Source organism: Parasteatoda tepidariorum, chromosome 12 (assembly GCF_982258835.1).
Source record: "Parasteatoda tepidariorum strain Cologne lab strain chromosome 12, Ptep-v5.0, whole genome shotgun sequence".
Lineage (NCBI taxonomy): Eukaryota > Metazoa > Arthropoda > Arachnida > Araneae > Theridiidae > Parasteatoda > Parasteatoda tepidariorum.
Window position 1 is genome coordinate 13722237 of NC_141766.1, and position 20037 is coordinate 13742273.

Here is a 20037-nt window from a genome sequence, read left to right on the forward strand (position 1 = left end):
CGAAAAAAATGTAGACACCGGTGGACATTGAAAAAAATAAAGTTTTTGCATAATTGTTTATCCTAAAATTGAATTCTACTTTACAAAAAAGAATATTTAGAAACTTTTAAGTTTTCTAAACTACATAGTTCAAAAACTCTCATAAGGTGATTTAAATGATCTTCAAAAATATTAGGAAAAACAATAATATAATAAAGAAGAGCCAGGTTCCTCATTCGCCCGCAATTGTGACAGAGCTTCTAAAACCAAAATTTCCAGATTAGCAAGCGGTCACGCAAAAAGTCTCTCGTTTTTCGAAGGCAGGAGAATCTTGGAGGTCTGCTCCAAATGTCAAACTGAGCAGGCCTCTCCCGTACACATCCTGGACTGTTTGGGATTTTCCAGCGAGAACATATACTTATCCCCTCTTCTGGTCCTCGATTTTCTTAGGGTCAATGGTCTGATGGACTTTGCCTGACTTCTTCAGGCATTGGAGGATAAGCCACAACAACTACATAATGAAATAATTAGTTGCAAAATTTATGTTTTGTGCGCATTCCTGGAAAGATACTTGAAGTATTCTTCCACGCAGGATTCATTCATTCATCAGGGTCATATTAGATTCATCCAAATAACACACTATTTATATATGAGAGTTTCTATAAGGAGTAATGGCTAAATAGTAATTTTCATCTTTTTTACTGGTGTCAAGGAATTTAATAGTTTGTTTGTACTCTTGTTGTTGAGAAGTCGTACCCTTAGAGGTTCAATTTTAACTGTCCTTTCTTAAAATTTCCTGAAATCATTTCATTATTTTTGGATTTGTGATTTTCTGTCAACATGATTTTGAAAATGTAACGTTCTATTATCATATTCAGTTTCGAGAATATTTGAAAAATTATTTTCAGTCTTTCTATTCAAATTTTTAACTCCACTCTCTTCTCTATTCATATTCCTTTTCTAAATTTATTTTGCTTACAATTTTGACAATTTTATTTTTCTTGTTTACATTTATGTCCAAAACTTTATTTTATTTAACACCAATGCAATGTGATTTAGAATTTTTTTCTTTTTCTTTATTAATGATTTTATTTTCGTTATCATTATTATTATTTTGGCAATTTCTAACCTGAATTTCAGGCGTAATGTATAACGGCAGATCTCTTTTATGATCAGAAAAAGTGATAAATTTTCTCTGATTCTGCATTACCACCCTTTTCACATAATCAATTACCAATTAAAATCCGATACAAGCTTTCAAACTTCAGATGGCATAAGATAAGTCAGTATTTAAGAAAAAAAAAACTCAACTGATTTAGTTATGTTTTCAATCTTTAGATTTAAACTGCAAGGTTGGTTAAGTAGCAAATTTCCTTAACATTTATAAAATTTTTCTCTTATTTTTGGACACTTAATTTTTCAAAAATATATTTAAAGTCCTACCTACATTTATAAAGACAGTATTTTTTCACGAACGTGTATTTGTTTCCTTTAAAGTCCTAAATTTTATGTTGTACATAATACTATTAATAGTGAGTTTTGTTGTAAGTCACTTTTTTGTTTTCGTGTTAGGATTGATTCACACAATTAAAAAATTTGGAAATTTGGTTTGTTTTTGCAATTTTAACCTCAATGATAAGTATTAGTGATTTGGAAAATCATTAAAGCTAATTGGAGCTGTTCTTAAAAATTTCAACTAAAGAATTAAAATTTTAACAGATGTTAGTGTATAACTATAATGCCGATCCCATAATGAATGTTTGAAACTTTTTTGAAGATTTTGTTATGACTCTGATTTTGAGGCCTGTTTCAAAGTTTGTAGAACTAAATTCCTTTTCTGATAAATATAAATATGTTGAAAAATATTTTACATATATTCTTTAATATATATATATATATATATATATATATATATATATATATATATATATATATATATATATATATATATATATATATATATATATATATATATATATATATATATATATATATATATATATATATATATATATATATATATATATATATATATATATATATATATATATATATATATATATATATATATATATATATATATATATATATATATATATATATATATATATATATATATATATATATATATATATATATATATATATATATATATAAAAGAAATTCTCTATTACGAGTCTCTCTATTTTGCAAATTTTTTCGAGGAACCAAGAACATTTCGAAATTTCTTCGTAAAATAACTTCCAAATAGCGAATATGGAAGAATTTTCTATTTAACGAACTTTTCTTTGAGATCCACTTTCCCTATTTTCCAAAATATTTCTGAACATTTTAAACTTGAGAACGCATTTTATGGGGAGAAAATGACCTTGAATTAATTTTCGAACCCACTGCTTTATGTAACGTTTTACTGCTTTCTCTAAAAGTTATTTTGGAGAAAGCAGTAAAATCCCTTTCCCTTTTTGTTTTCATTTGAAACAAAAAACTCAGACCAAATTCACGGATTTCATCAGTAGCTATTAAACTTAATAACACATGTGGTAATGGATGTTTAAAATTATTTTTATAATAAATGCAACTATAATTTTATACATAAATTTAACTTTTTTTTTTAAAATTGAAAATGTATGTAGCATGATAGTGAATGTAGAATGAAAATGTATGTAGCATGTAGCACTGGATAATGTTTTTGATCTCTGTGCAGATTTCTTTTATGGCTAAGATTTATAAAATAAATAGTTGATACTAGTTTACAAGATAAAGAAGCATCCATTATTATCTTAGTTGTGCCTATTGTTTGTGAATTTACAACCAGTTTTGTGCTGTTTAAGTATTTCAAAAGGTGATTTTCTATTTAACGAATTTTCCATATAACGAACTTATTTTCAGGATTTAGCTACTTCGTTAAATAGATGTCCGACTGTATGTATATATATATATATATATATATATATATATATATATATATATATATATATATATATATATATATATATATATATATATATATATACAGTAGAGTCCCGATTATCCGAGTTAATGGGGACCGCAACAAACTCAGATAACTGAAAAACTCGGTTAAAGCGAAGAGTATAAAAACGGAAAGAAAAAGAAAAGGTATAAATGTAATATATTTAAGAAATACAAAATGTATACGAGTATACCACAGACAATTCATATTATAATTAAAAAACTTACTTAAAAACATTTAAAAAGCATACTTTACGAGAATTAAATAGTTTTTACTTAAAAAAAGTCGTTAATCGTTTTTCGTTCTGCGTAACTTTGGCACTTTTCTGTAGTAATGTTTCGCCTTTTTTAGGGATAAGAGGAAGGATGGTGTCGCCTCTTTTTGTTGTTCTATATATTCAATAGTACATTCGATAGCTTTTAGTCCATCTGTATGAGAGATTTTTATATGTTGATTTTAATAATCACTGTCTTCATCATCTTCGCTAGATTCATTATCATTATTGAGGATATTAACGATAATTTCATCAGACCAAGTTGATGGATTTTGCTTTTCTGAGTGTTTGGAAGATAAAATTCAGATTTATTTTTCAGCGGTTTTTTTAAAAATAAACTAGAAAAAAAAAATCCTTGAAATTTTTGATAGCTCGGTTTAATCGGAAACTCGGATAACCGGGGCTCGGATAATCGGGACTCTACTGTATATATACTTTTTACCTTTCTATTCCTTTATATAAACCAAAACTTCCCAAAAATTTAGTTTCAAACTTGACTTTTGTATTATTATTCTCCAATTTCGATTTTCCCACAACCGCTTATTAGATCCAATTCTATATTAAAAAAAACTGTTTTACAAAGTATTTTAGTATATTTTAATTCTAAAATTTATGTAAATTAAAAATTCGCAATAAAGATATGCGCAACTTTTATGCGCAAGATATGCGCAACAAACAATTTACAGAACGAAAGTTTTAATAACGGTTGCTTATATGAAAGGAAAGTAATAGGGGAAGATGTTAAGGAAAAAGAAAGGAATATAAGAGATTGTGATAAAGCTTTGAGAAAATTGCTTAGCTTGAATTCGATAGTGATATACCCTGGCCTTCAAAAATTAAGCGTTATCTGAGTCTCTGTTGAAAATGAGTTAGCGTTAAAGTATATTAAATAGTTTTTAGGCAATAGACATTTATAGACATTTAAACACAAACGTGACTTCTGTTTTATAATAAAAAAGCACTGCAAGGAAGATCTGAAAAAACATTTTCTTCTTTATCTGAGAAAACAGTAGTGCGGTGCGATAAATAAAAAACGGAACCTTCTAAATAATGTTTAATCTAAAAGTTAGATTTTCACGTTTTAGGAATCAATGTTGATGGGTTCCGACCACTTAGTGTTAATTTCCTTTTTGTGCATTTCGCCTTATCTCGAGAACTTTTTAAGCGAATAGAAATTTTTTTTGCACCCAATTGTAAAATTTCTTTATCTAAACATAATTTCGTGCAAAAATAATTTAAAACAAAAAATAATTAGAGATTTGAAGAGAAACGTGACACGTTAAAATAACACTGGAGTAATAAATTTTTAAACCATTACAGTGGTTAAGCTATGACGGCAAGCGTTTCAAAATTTTGTCCCCCCCCCCTACTTTTGGCGTGATAAATCTGAATTCGATTGTAAAAAGGTATATTTCTTCAGAAAAAGTGCGTTTTTTGGTCAAAACATATTCCGCCATGGTTGCATTTAACTGCTATACATATTTAAAATTTTTTTTTGGAGATATTACCAAAGCACTTTATAGAATAAAAATACGACCAACCGTTTGAAAGTTAGAAAGGTGATCTTTTTTTTTCTTTGAGAACTGTACATACATTGTATGCATAGGTAATGTATGTTATGTTGATAAGTATACACTATATATACGTATTTCTGTAGTATGTGTGTACAGTGCACAAAAGAAACTAACACCCAGAATAACTTTTGGTTTAATGATCGGTTAAAAAAATTTCATATATTTTTTTTTTGGGCCCCCCCCCCAAAAGAAATTCGAATAGAAATTTGAATTTCTTTTTTTGGGGGGGGGGGAATTCAAATAGAAATCGGTTAAAATAGAAATTCGAATAGAAATCGGTTAGAAATTCGAATTCGGTGAAAAACGGTATGTTTTTTCAGAGAAAGTAACTTCTATCACCTTCATTTCATTAAATATCAACTTCTTTCAATTCTACACTAAAGGTAAACTCAAATTATATGTTACTTGTTAACATTTATATGTAATCAATTAAATAAGTGCAGTAGAATATCAATAATTTTCTTTCCAGGGAAACGGTATTCTTAAATTTCCATTAAGAAAATCGGGTAGAGAGAGCAACTTTGAACAATATACATAAATTTAAAATATATATATAATATTCAACTGATAAAATATATTTCTTTCAAAAGTTGCTTATGTCCTCAATAGTGTATGTGTATATATATATATATATATATATATATATATGTTATGGTGAAACACCGAAATCTGGAGAATGTCGACATTCACGTAGTCGCTTGGTGTATGTCCGAAATATTTGCTAAATACCCTTATTTCTGACTCTCACCGGTGAATGTCAACAATCACATAGTCGCTTTGGTGAATGACCGAAATATTTGTTATATCCAATTTTATATTAATTTATTCGTTAATATTATTATATTTATTTGATATATTTATATTTATTCTATATTTTAATACTTACTGACGATAGATTAGAAGAAACATCAGTGTTCGGAGTATCGGGCAAATATATACCGGGCAATGGCACTTTACCTTAAAAAAACATCAGTGTAGGGTATACCGGGCAAATGTATACCGGGCAGTGGCACTTAACCTTAAAAAAACATCAGTGTAGGGTATACCGGGCAAATGTATACCGGGCAGTGGCACTTACTCTTAAAAAAACATCTGTGTAGGGTTAAAATATCGAATAAATGTAATTATATCCTCGAATGAATTCATATCAAAGCGAATGTAATAAATATTTCGGACATTCACCGACATATCTGGTGTTTGTCGACATTCACCGGTGAAAGTCAACAACCACCGATTTCGGTCTTTCGCCGTGACATATATATATATATATATATATATATATATATATATATATATATATATATATATATATATATATATATATATATATATATATATATATATATATATATATATATATATATATATATATGGGGCATTCTCACAAAAACAGTCATTTTCATGTCCCCAGTATATTTTATGTTTATTTTACAGCTTACGAAAAAAAAAATTCAGAGAAAGTGTCCTTCGGAATGCAAGCTAACAAAAGAATGAAAATAAAATTATCAATTTTTATTTTTTATTTATTTTAGGTAATTTAAATATATCAAATAAAATATGTCATTCCCTCACTTGTCCCCACTGCTGATTTAAAAAAAGAAAAAAATTGTTTCTGAAATAAAAATTTCTTTTTTACAAATTCGTGTTTTTTATTTCAGAATACTGAAATATAGAATTCAGAAAATCAATTTTATATTTAATTTCTGATAAAAATATTAACACAGCACTATTTTAAACTTTGTCCCCAGTGTTTCGCGTCATTCCCTCACAACAATGTTTTTATCACCTGCAATCTTCTTAGAGTAAAAATATTTTAATAAAAACTTCAGAAGTTAACAACTGGCATCATAGAACAAAATTGCAGTATGTTTCCATCTTCAACTTAAAGAAGCTTTGCTGTGGAATAAATTTGAATGAATCAAACCAGGTAAAATTTTTTACATTTGTCGTTCCCTCATGTCATTTTTTAGAGTAAAATAAAATACAACCTTGTCGAGAAAGTGGATAATTATATGTTGCTTTCTTGTATGAATATAATTGTATGTGATTGACTTCAGAAATTAATTAGGTCTAACTGTTATTTTTAAATTTTATTGAATTCGTCATTCCCTCACTAGTGTATAAAGTGAGGGAATGATGCTGAAGTGAGGGAATGATTCAAGATGAGTATATTATCAAATCTTTTTTTGTTCAATCGTGCCAGCCAATTTTATTTCTCAAACCTGTAAAAACTATTAAATATATAAGACTAAATTATAATAAATATTAGATATACTTAGTATGTTATTATTTTCAAACTTTAGGTAGATGTAACTTAGATAAAAACATGTATTAAAATAAAATATCATTCCCTCACTATTAGTGTCATTCCCTCACTTTTTAAATAGTGAAAATAATTAATTTACTTATTAATTAATTTGAAAAATAAATTAAAAAATTAATAATTTAATTTATTAAATTAATTAATTTATTTATTAAATTAATTAATTAATTATTAATTATTATAAATCAATCAATTATAAATTAATTATTTAAAAAATTAATTAATTAAAATATTAAGCATAATTTATAGGATATATACTTTCTTTATAATGCCATTACATATTTCTATTAATATAAAAAGTTTCAGAGCTTTTTATTGACTTTACTTTTTTGGGATTTTATGAACTGAAAAATGACAGTTTTTGTGAGAATGACCCATATATATATATATATATATATATATATATATATATATATATATATATATATATATATATATATATATATATATATATATATATATATATATATATATATGTATATATGGAGAGCTAAAAAGAGAATAGTTCATATTAGTAAACAAAGTGTTTCATATTATGCTTTAATTATACGTGTGCAAGTTCCATAATAGTTAAGAGCAACATTTTTTTAGTTTTAATGGTGATATATAATTACTGCGAGAGAGATATACTTTTTCTCAATGAAGATCTGTCAACTATGTTTTTCTTACGTCATTTGACAACTTAACAGTGATTGCTCAGAGTTCAGAAATTTATAATAATGTCTTCATCAAAATTGTGGATTTTTAAAACTGATTGCTTTTTAAAACCATAATTAATGTTTTGTTTCTGCAAGTTTTTCTATTGCGTGTCATTTATTTCGATTAAAATTTTTTTGTGTTAATAAGTGATTATTGACTAAAAATTTTAAATTTTTAATCTGGAAAAAGTTTTAAAGGTTTTAATAATTGATTTAAATTCTTAAGATTTCACGCTAGAGCCCGTTTCAAAGGGTCTAATTTAGCAGCGCACGAAGCGTTGTTTTCATAGAATTGTTATGTTTTCTTACTTCTAAACTACTATTAAATTTTATTAAAGTTATTAATAAAAATGCAATAAAGGAGCTTTTTGATAATTTTATTTAATATTGCTTAGATAAAATTTTTAAAATTATTTTAATTTCTTTAAAAAATGTTATTTTTGCTCTTTCTACTGAAATGTTTTTGCTTCTTTTTTTATTACTTCAATGATTTGAATCAATGATTTTTTAAACAAGTCAAGTGATTTAAATCGTCAATTTCAATTATTTAATTAAAATCGTTGCCATCTTGTAAAATAATTGTAATAATCGGAAAAATTGTGAATTGTAAGGTATACAAATTTTTATATTTTTCAAACAATTACTTTTTAAATGGCAAAATTTGAACAAAATTGGCAGAATAATTTCGAAGAAATAAAAGAATATGAGTTGTGAATATTTTTTTTCGAAATGTAAAACATTCATTATTTTAAAAGTCAAATTTTTTTGAACATGAATAAGTTGAACAAAAATCAATATAATATTAATAATTTTTTACATTAATTTAGCTTTGGAAAAAAAAGTCCGTGAAAAGTATAATTAGGTCGATAGATAAAATAAAAAGCGAAAATGTAAAAATGACGTTAACGGGATTAAAGTGTCTTAAACAGTCTAGTAGCATAAAATAATCATTGAAATTGTGCTTCGTAAGCAGCTTTGAACAGACGACATAATTTTGAGCTTACGACTACCAATGTTCTACTCCGTAGCCTTGAAATTTTGAACCCAATCCAGAAGACAAGAGAACCCCTGGTTGAAGTATTGGGAGAAATTTGCCGTCATGGAGGACTTATTTGATGAAACTAGCCTGCATTTGTGTTACATGGAGAGGAAAAACACGAAAGCATCACATGACTAGCCTGATGGCAAGGGGACTCTAACACATGATCCGTTTACCACTAGGGATATTTTACGTCAGCATTGTGGTCGGCGAGAGCCGGGTTGTGGAATTTAAATCGACCATTGACCGGGGTCATCTCATTGGTAAGCGAGCGCTTTATACCCGGGGCCTTAAAATTGTGCTTTTTTCTTTTTAATAACGGTCGATGAATAGCCGACCCAATTTTATGATTTTACGACTACTATTGTTCAACTCCGTAGCCTTATAATTTTGAACCCAATCCAGAAGACAAGGGAGCTCCTGGTTCGAGTATTGGGAGAAATTTGCCTTCATGGAGGACGTTTTGATGGAGCTAACCCGCATTTGCGTTACATGGAGAGGAAGACCACGAGAACCTCCCACGGTTAGCCTGACGGCAAGGGGACTCTAACCCATGATCCGTCTACCATTGAGGATATTTCAAGTTGGCACTGTAGTCTGTGCAAGCCAGATGCGGAATTCGTATCGACTGGGATTCGAACCCGGTTCGTCGCATTGAAGGCGAACGCTCTATCCCCTGAGTCATCGCTGCTCCAGAAATTGTGTTTGAAAATTTTAGAATTGCAAAATTTTTTTACGCGTTATTTATTTAGTGCTTTTTCTACACATTCCTGAAAAAGATTTTCTACTCTAACCTTTGGATAAATTTTCATATTAGCATATAAAATAAAGATTTTCTAGTACAGATTTGATATCGGAGCTTCTGCGATTTCTCTAATTTTCAACTTTTTGTGAAATTTAGTGCTGCCTACTTAATTTACTGGACTTATGTTGATATACCCATCACGTGCTTTAAAATGTTTTAATGTTGTAATCATGTTCCAATGTCACAAATGCAACGCTTTTGAGCTTTATGTGTGACGTCTTCGGCTGTGGGTACAGGCACACACGTCCCCGGTTTCCGATCCTTGCGTACCTGTGTGTATGAGTGTGGTATTGAAACAGATAAGTTTTTTTTATCCTATTACAAAGATAGGATTATACCTTACGTTCTTTTAGCTATGTCACATGCCAGCTTACAACCACGATGTAAATTTGCACAGTTTTGGAAATTTTTTTAAAAAATGCAAAGAAGAAGGAATATTATGTAATTAAGTAATAGTTGTAAAAGAAAACTAAACTTACCATTTTTTGCAAGGTTTCCATGGCAGGGAATCTTTTCTTTAAAAATGTCTGCTATAGTCTCGTAAGTATCACAATTTATCACAGACTCAGTCATCTGATCGGGAAATTTTGTTCCTAAAAACTGCACTTGTTTTTTTTTCTGACTCTCTGAAAGGCGATCTTCTTGCATTTGTATCATATGCCGTCTTTTTTTCTTAAGAATTGATTTTAATTCATTTGACGTCCAAGTTGGATATTCCGATGATAATGTACCACTATCACTTGATGATTCATACAACTTAGCACTACACAGAATTTCAGAAGAATTTCTTTCTTGTAAAGCTGCTGAATAATTAATATTTTTTTCGATATTAGATACATCTTCAGAAAGAAGGGAAGACATAGATTTTGACAACTCTTTATTGTAAGATCTATCTAAAGAATTCCGAAAAGGTGAATAACTTTTATATTTCATCACAGTTGTTTCATCATTATCATCATAATCTGGATCTGGTATACAAATACTGTCATTGGAGGACCAGTTTTTACTACAAGAAGAATTTTGGAATGGAATTAGAGTTGGGGATTTAGAACGGTGATTTTGACTATGAGTAAAAATTCTTTGTCCACACACCAATACACTACTAGTTTCTTTGTAAATACTGTTTTCATTTTGTCGATTATGATTTGTTAGAGAGTTTGAAGGATATTTGTCATTTGCTATTACGCTATCACATACATTATCGTCCAAATCGCTATCTTCAATTTCTGACGCGCATGGAGTTTTAACGATTTTTTTTATCAGATCATAAGCAGTAACATCACATTCAAGAATTGATTTTCTAGAAACATCTTTGGTAGTACCCTTGTGGCCATATTTTAAATATCCGGAGACACATTTTTTATAACCAGTCATTCGACTGGAGGGAATCTTATCCTCAACTGTTTTGTCGGATAATTTTTTATTTGCACCATAGCAGCTTTTCACACATTTTGGCCGTTGCTTTACACTTTCAGGAGGACGTCGGAGACAAACACAATTTCCAGCAGCAGCAGCAACAGGAGAAGCAAAGACTGCATTGAAATAGAAATAAATTAATAAATAGAAATATAATAAACATTATCAAACAAAATTCCAGAACTTATTTTTACATAAACTTTTTGAAAATTTAGTATATATTTAACTAACACTCGGTTGTATGAAGCAACATTAAAAGTTCGGAATCAATTTAGAGCTTTGTATCATAATTTTTCAGTTTCGGAAAGTCCGTAGATTTGTTTCCGAAGCTTTTTTTTTTATCAAGGTTTTAGATTGAAGAGTACTTAAAAATTTGATGGTAAAAAAAATCTCTAAGAAGTATTTCTCAAGAGAGAATTTGAGAAGTTGATGGACAAAAAATAAAGAAAATCTCAATGTTGGAATTGAAGAGTATTACTGAAGGGAACTTAAGTTGATGGTAAAAACCTCAGAAGGGTATTTCTCAAGAGAATTTGCAGTTGATGGACAAAAAATAAAGAAAATTTCAATGTTGGAATTGAAGAGTATTACTGAAGGGAACTTAAGTTGATGGTAAAAACCTCAGAAGGGTATTTCTCAAGAGAATTTGCAGTTGATGGACAAAAAATAAAGAAAATATCAATGTTGGAATTGAAGAGTATTACTGAAGGGAACTTAAGTTGGTGGTAAAAGCCTCTAAAGGGTATTTCTCAAGAGAATTTGAAGTTGATGGACAAAAAAATAAAGAAAATCTTAATGGTGGAATTGAAGAGTATTACTGAAGGGAACTTAAAAAATTAATGGTAAAAACATCTAAAGAGTATTTCTCACGAGAATTTAAAGTTGATGGACAAAAAAAAAATAAAGAAAATCTCTATGTTGGAATTGAAGAGTATTACTGATGGGAATTTAAAAATTTCTTACGCAGAAGTACATTACGGCAGTATTAGCTTGGCAGCACTACAAAATAAAGTTAAATACTTTAACTAGGTACTAAATAATATAGTTATACTAGTATTCATGCATTAGTGTTAAACAATACTGGTATTGATTTATTGTACGTGCGGTATAAAAGTCTATATAATTAACATCAAATTACTGCAGAGCTGCAATTTTTTATCGAAGTACACATGGTAATAAAATGTAACCTGTATTAAAATTAATTGAAATTATATTTGAAGAGCTTAGTGGAAGAACCGGCTAAGTGACGCTTTAATGAATATGAGTAAATGAGCATTTATACGATCCTCTTTTTTTGTTTCTCGTTCAATCTTTACGTATTTAGTATTTTTGTGAAGGCATAACTCACAAAATTTTTGGGAGTTGCTTTATTTGATTCCAACTCTTTTATAAAAGAATATTTTGACAAGTTTTGTGCGTAATATTTGCTTGTTTAAACAGGCTATTTTTAATATCTTTTATCGAACATAATTTTATTTGAAAAAATAATAAATATGCACATATCTAGGCTTATATTCGCAGAATGAAATTTTAGCAACTTTAATTTGAAAAATAAACTGGTATAAAATTTTATCTAGCCTTGTTACTCCGAAAAACGATTCAGAAGCTGCCTGAACTCAATTTTCGCAAAGTAGATGTTTCACTGGTATATGATATTATAAGTTATTACTATATTCATTATGGTAAGTAAGTTATTAATATTATGGTAAGTTTTGACTATTAGGTGTTGGTCTCGAGCTATTTAATTATGCCGAATAATTGTGGCATCATATCTCTTTTTAATTTTGTACATGATTTCGCAATGTTGATCATTACCGATTTATTGATTATTTAGTTTTATTTTAAAAATAAAAACGAGTATTCAGCTAGTAACAATAAAAAAGAACTGAAAAAGTTGTACAAAATAATATTCATTTTCAACGCTACTTTGTTTAGAAAAAAGTGTGTCTTAAACTTTCTTTAGTTTGTTTAGCGTGTCTTAAACACATACTAATGCGTACCAGAGAATTGTATGTTGAAGCTGTTTAAGGGTCATTTTTTTGTCTTTTTTAATTATTAATTCGTAAAAAAAAATGCCTCCTTAATGTATGGAAACTGCTGTTTCAAGTTATTCATTTTCACAAATTTTTTTCTCCTCGAGCCCTAGCGCTCAATCCTAAGCATAGGATTTTCTAGAGATGTTTATGAACTATTTTTATCGTTAAGTCACTTAGCCAGTTCTTCCACTGAGTATCTTTGGAATAGAACTGACCAGAAACTAAAATAAGAACTGTCCCAGAGAAATCTCAATTTTTTTAAAAATTTCTCTTAGTCGGTTCTTTCACCAAGTTCTTCATTTCAAACTTACTAAATTCTACTGCACACTAGAGAATAAATGAAAAACTAATAATTCACCGCATATTTTAAACACGTGGTAAATTTGAATTCAATTCAACAAGTAAAATAGAGCAATTAAATTTAATTAAAGATTCTCTAAGGAAAATACTATAATTTTGAAAAAATAAAATAAAGTTGGACGGAAGGAAAAGGTTAAATAATGAGACAATATATATTTTTTCTTACCCACATAAAAATCTATTGATAACAGTGATTAAATAAAGAAAAAGTCACAATCCCGTGGAGCGATGATTTATCATCACTCAATTGAGCACAAAATTATATCTATCAACTAAATGAGTGTTCTACAGCAGTAGTCTCCAACCCATGAGCGTGGACCGGTATCGGTTTGTGGATCAAATGATATCAAGGAACATTAAATTATTTTCATTTTATTTACTTTGGTGTATTTATCTTGGGTTTGTATAGTTTCTCTAAAGTAAGAATTACCCTAGTTATTCGTCTGGACCCATGGCGGTGACTGTAGTAACGAGGTATAACTATTTCAAGTAGGGTTGTGGGGTCAATGTTTAGGAAAAGTTTTGGCTCCGGTCGGCGAATCTTCTTCTTTGGTCTATTGTGTTAGCCCTAGAGTGAAGAGAAGCTACCCTACATGAAGTGCGCTATTCTTGTTTCCATAACAGCAGACGGCATCAGACTTTGTGGTGGGGGTAGTTCTTACCGTAGACTAACTATATGACTTTCCTTGGATAAGAGGTTAACCGGGAGCTGAGAGACGTCACCTAAAGCCCTACCAATACCACGCGTGTAATTGTATTTTATGTTGAAGGCATGTTTAAATACAATTAAAGTTATTAAATCGAAACACTTTAAAATTTTATAACCGACTATGCATTATTATGTAACGACTGTGTATTATTATGTTAGCGAGTATGTATTATTCATATCAACGTCCCTTCCCCATGCGTTAAAATTATCGAATGTCGACCGGTCCGCACTGATAAAAATGTTGAGGTGCACTGCATTACGTTCATGATATTCTATATAAATTAAAATGTGTTGACGTAGTTTGTTATTTTACGTTAAACATTTGTTGAAATTTTTTTAAAAATTGTGCTCTAAATTTGATCAAATGCTCATGTGCTTCTGAATAAACAAATCATCTTCATAGTTGGCCAGACAGCCCAATGCGGGCCAATGCCTTCCTCTGAAAATTTATCCATAACGACTTTATCCATAGCGACAGATGGAGTCGGTTTTTTTTATTTCAGGAGATATTCGGTCAACAGTAGTAATAATTCATCCTAAGTAAGTAAAACTCCTTACTGTTTCAAATCTATAATAAACTATTTCAAGATAGGGGTCAGGGAGTCTCTTTTTTGAGAAAAGCATGTATTTTTATTCTCTACATTTCTGACTAAGTCCATTGAATAAACAAATACAAACATGAAATTTTACACATTATACATTGAAATACATTTTGTTTCAATGATAAATTATTTTTCATATCCTCTCAACTAGCAAATTTTTATCAACACACAGTTTCTTTTCCATGACAACAACTCATTTTTTAATAAACATTCACATATTCTTTGAAGTGCTGTTTTAAAAATATTAAGTTCTCTGACTCTTTGCCATGGAGACAATTACATTTTTATGGTGATTATCACTCAATTGTCATCAACAATATTTGACACTTCTCTCTTTTATTTTATTGTGAATATTTGACAATATTTTCCAGTTTTAATTTCAAACGCTTTGCAAAATTTTTATTTATTTTCGTGTCCGTCATTTATTACTTTACAAACTAATCCTATACTAGTCTTAGCTAAAAAAAAATGCAATTTTTATTCAATTTATTTCAATTTAACAATTGAACTTTAAACGTTTGTTCATTTTCAGACCTTCTCTTCCCTTTTTCGCCTAACCAGACTTAACCTGACAATTCAACCAAAAAACTTATACTACAAGAACAGTAAAAAGTGTGATAAGTAACAGGAAGAAAAATTTAAATATAGTTATCAGAAGAAGAGATTAATTGAAAAAAAAGTTGAATCGCTGAAAGGGATATTTCCTTATTTAATGAAAATTAGACCAGCCATTGACTTTAAACAAAAAATTAAGTGCTGTTTCCCTTGCTGGTTTAATGAGGGTGTTTGATTTTCCTTGCTAGTGCACCCTTATCATCAACAAAAAATCTTTTCTTTTACATTTATTCTTTTGATTTAATCTTTTTGTTACTGAATTTATTATTTATTATCACTGAGTTTGTTTATAATTTCCTGAGTTTTTTCACAACTTTTACTTACTTATATTTTCAGTTTTTAGATTTTTATTTATCCCAAATACATTTAAATTATAGATCACAATATCCGTAACTCAAGAAAGGTAATCAGCAAGATTTTTTAAATCTTGAATATGTTTTATCTGATAATTAAATTCCTAGAGAAATATTAACCCTCTTCTCACAATATTTTTTTATTTTTTTTTGAAAGTTTATATGAAAGGTTAATGCCTTAACGTTAGTTAATATTATAAATTCTTTACCATTTAAATATTGATGAAAGAGTTTGACAGAATCAATTATGGCCAGAAGTTCTCGCCTAATAGATGGATATTTAGATTATGGATAAGTTAATTGTCTAGAGTGAGATTCAATTGGTACGAAATTCTCATCAACTTTTGCAGCTTCTTGCAAACGCTGGACACATCAGTTACAAGGTAAAATTTTGCATTCTCATTAATATTTTTTTCAATGTAGGTTTGAAAAATAACTGTATAATGTCGAGCAATTGACAATCGTTGTTCCAATTATATTCAACATTATTTTTGCATTGCAAATTTGCCTTTTGTCACCCATCTGAACATTTTTGGAACACTCGCTACTTCTTGCGGAAATCATAACTCACATATCAAATTATAAACCTTATTCAAGCATGCAGAAAGCTTTAATCCAAAAAAGGCTATACTTTTTTTCGAAAAATATAAAAATTATTTGAAGAAATGTTTTTTCACAGAAAAGTATTAAATAGTTTCAATATCTCATGTTTTCTTATTGTAAAATCGATTCCTGTGGATACAGTTTCGAGTGTCTAGTGAGCCAATTTTAAATAAACTATTGTATTCAGGCTAGAGAATTTAGTGCTTCAAATAAACAGTATTAGTTCAATACTGTTTATATACTTGTAATACTTGTCATCAGTTTAATCACTAAATATCAGCAATCTTTTGCCACAAACAGTAAAATAAAATTGAGGTAATTAATGTTACATGTTTTTAATTGTAAGAAAAACTAGATGTATCAAAGCAATTTAACCTCCGTTGTCACCGCTTCGAAATTTAAAAAGCTTGTATTTCGTTTCCACATTATTTTATGATTATTACTTATTATAGAGCAATATTTATCATATATTTTAAATAAATTATATTATTTTAATTAAATTATATACTAATATTACTACTTTGTAAAAAAAAATTATGTAGTTTTCATTATTCATTTAACAGTGCGACTAGATAAATAAGTCCATTAACTAATTTTGGACGATTGTTGCACCTCTTGATCAGCGATCCAACTCGTTTCAGAGGCTCTCATCTTTTAAGTAAACCTTATTGTTCCAATAATCCAATAATTAAGTAACCATATAATTAAAAAAACTCATTGTTTTTGAAAGATCGGAAAAAAACTTGGATTTTTGGGGATTAAACTCGGAATTTAGGGAATAAACTGTTTTCCCCCCCCTCACTCATTGTAACATTATCAACGTACCTATCTATGATGGCGACATGGCCCTCAAATTAGAAAGCACAATGCCGTACTTATTAGTAATTAGAATAATAATTAATTTTGGACGGTTGTTGCACCTCTTGAGTCGGTGATCCAACTTGTTTCAGAGGCTCTCGTCCTTTAAGTAAACCTTATTATTCCAATATTAAAAAAAAACTCGCAGTTTTTGAAAGATCGAAAAAAAAAACCTGGATTTTTGGGGATTAAACTCGGAATTTAGGAAATAAACTGTTTTTTTTTTCCTCATTCATTGTAACATTATCAACATACCTATCTATGATGGCAACATGGACCTCAAATTAGAAAGCACAATGCCGTCACATGGGTATCCAAATACTTATTAGTAATTAGTATAATAATTAATTTTGGACGATTGTTGCACCTCTTGAGTTGGTGATCCAACTAGTTTCAGAGTCTCTCGTCCTTTAAGTAAACTTTATTACACCAATATTAAAAAAAAAAAAGAAACTCACAGTTTTTGAAAGATCGAAAAAAAAAACCTGAAATTTTTGGGGATTAAACTCGGAATTTAGGAAATAAACTGTTTTTTTTTTCTCACTCATTGTAACATTATCAACATACCAATCTATGATGGCAACAATGACCTTAAATTAAGAAGCACAATGCCGTCACATGGGTGTCCAAATACTTATTAATAATTAGTATAATATCTGAAATATATTTACCTTCTTTGGTAACTTCTTCATATGGATATGGATAAATAAGATCTCGCGGATTAAGACTTCTTATGGACGCATACCACATATTAGAGGGAGTATAATAATGAGGTGTTCGTAGTTGTCCATAAATTGCACTTGTTGAATGAACAGATCCATATTTGTCTTTTTTCTTGGAAATGATTGGTGGCCTTTTTAATCGAATCACTGGTTGTGTCCAGCACTGTGCTGATTCATAATGAAGACGCCGCCGATCCATTCTATCACATTGAAAATTTTCCATTGGGAATTACATGCTGTAAAATAAAGTAAAAATTTATAATTCATGTGATATATCAGTTGAAAAATTAATAAATGTGATAAAAATAAAGCAAAATACGAAAATTTCACAACGAAATTGTTTTAATTGATTTTCAATATAGTTATTGTACTGTCAAATAATATAATATCACCAAAGTTACAAAAAAAAAAAAAAAAAAAAAAAAGAACGCAAATCAAAGATTTAACCTATAATCCAATACGGCGAGGGTTGAGGCGTCTTAAAGTCTTTGAAATTTCGTTTTCAAAACAGTAAACCTTTTTAAGTTCAATACGAAAATAATAGCAAAATATGAATTATTAATAACGATATAATAATAATAATGACATAATAATAATGATATGATAATAAATTGCAACCATAAATAATGACACTTTTTTCAATATTTTCATTTCTTTATTACAAAGTTTGCTCTTTGTCACATGCTACGTTATATTACATATCAGAAACAAAACACAAAACCGTATTGCAAATCTTATGAGTGTTTTAGGGATCATAACAACAATGGTTCGTACTTATTTTAATGAAAACTATGCCAAAAATAATATTAAAATGCAGTCAAAGGATAAAATTTAAAAATGAAGTCCTTAGAAGAGTTACAAACGAATGACGATTAAATTTGGTGATATGAACACATTTTTTGTTAATTACTACTAAAAACCTCAACATCGTTGGATAATCGAATTTGAAATAGAGGTCACGAAAACCTTCGTTGACGACAGAAACATTAATTATGCTGCAATACATTGAGAGAAAAGAAAAAAAAAAACTTGAAATGAGGGGAAAAAAATGTCGCCGTGAGTTTTAATGGAAAAGCTGCGACAATAATTTTCTTTTCTAAACATACCACTGACGCTCAACTTTATTTGGCAGCAAGTTGTAAATAAGTGGGAAAAAATATGCAAAATCATTAATCGATCTGTGCTATTGGGTCGGCATTTTTATTTAGTGTACGTCATATTAAAAGTGTTTCTGACTCCTCTCTTTCCACCTTGAGACAAACTTTTTTAAGAACCCCCCCCCCAACCTCATTTATAAAAAAGGGGGAAATTAGATAAAATTTAAAAAATAATTGCTTATAAGTTAACAATTGGTAAGAAATCTCAAGTCACCTCCAAAGAGGTAAGCCGAATTTTTTGATTGAGTCAACAGGAGGATATACTTAAGCATTGTTACCTAGACAAGTGAGGTATTGCTTTTGATGTATTTTTTTAAACGTTGAATCAAATGAACCCTAATGCATCAAACTAAAAATTTAGAAGGGTATTTGAAAACACTGCAAATTTACCTACTTGCGGGTCGGCATTGATATTTAGATAAATAAGATGCTATTTTCGATGCATTCGTTTATGCTAAATTGACTAACTGCATAAGATTAATAAAATTATGATGATTATTTTTGATCAAAACTTTCGATTTATATTGTTATATAGTACGGAATAATCAAGATATAGAGAAGCGAAATGATTTACGGGCGATAACCTTCTGTTATCTCTTAAACGTTTTTGATGTTAATGATGCTGTTTAAATTTTTTTTTTTTAGAAAAAAATTTCTTGTTCCTATTTTTTTGCTTATCACCCCAGCCGATACAATATTTTTTGGAAATAAAAAATATTGTTATATATACTCGTAAAAATTTTTTTTTCTTCTCTGAACTAAATGAGACCTAAGTCGACAGAACTAAACGTTTAGAAAATACTTAGTGTATAAAAACTATAATTTTTGATTTATACCATTTTACGCATAAAAAACTAAACTAGCTTCAAAATTATTAGTTTCAACTACTTACTTAGCATAAGAAATATTATGAAACAGTTTCCTAGATCGAAATTTAAGCCTT

The 20037-nt window shown here is 28.8% G+C and overlaps 1 protein-coding gene across 3 annotated transcripts in view; it reads right to left on the reverse strand.

The window, feature by feature from the left end:
* LOC107449499 (uncharacterized) overlaps positions 1-20037 on the reverse strand; it is a 138027-nt gene that overhangs the window by 43672 nt on the left and 74318 nt on the right. For all 3 annotated transcript variants that reach the window (XM_087156068.1, XM_087156067.1, XM_087156066.1), the window contains exons 2-3: positions 17887-18173; positions 10143-11195 (exon numbers count right to left, since the gene is read on the reverse strand). In XM_087156068.1, coding sequence (XP_087012194.1) covers positions 10143-11195; positions 17887-18160 — 1327 coding nt within the window. In that variant the 5' untranslated portion in view covers positions 18161-18173. The remainder of the gene's footprint in view (positions 1-10142; positions 11196-17886; positions 18174-20037) is intronic.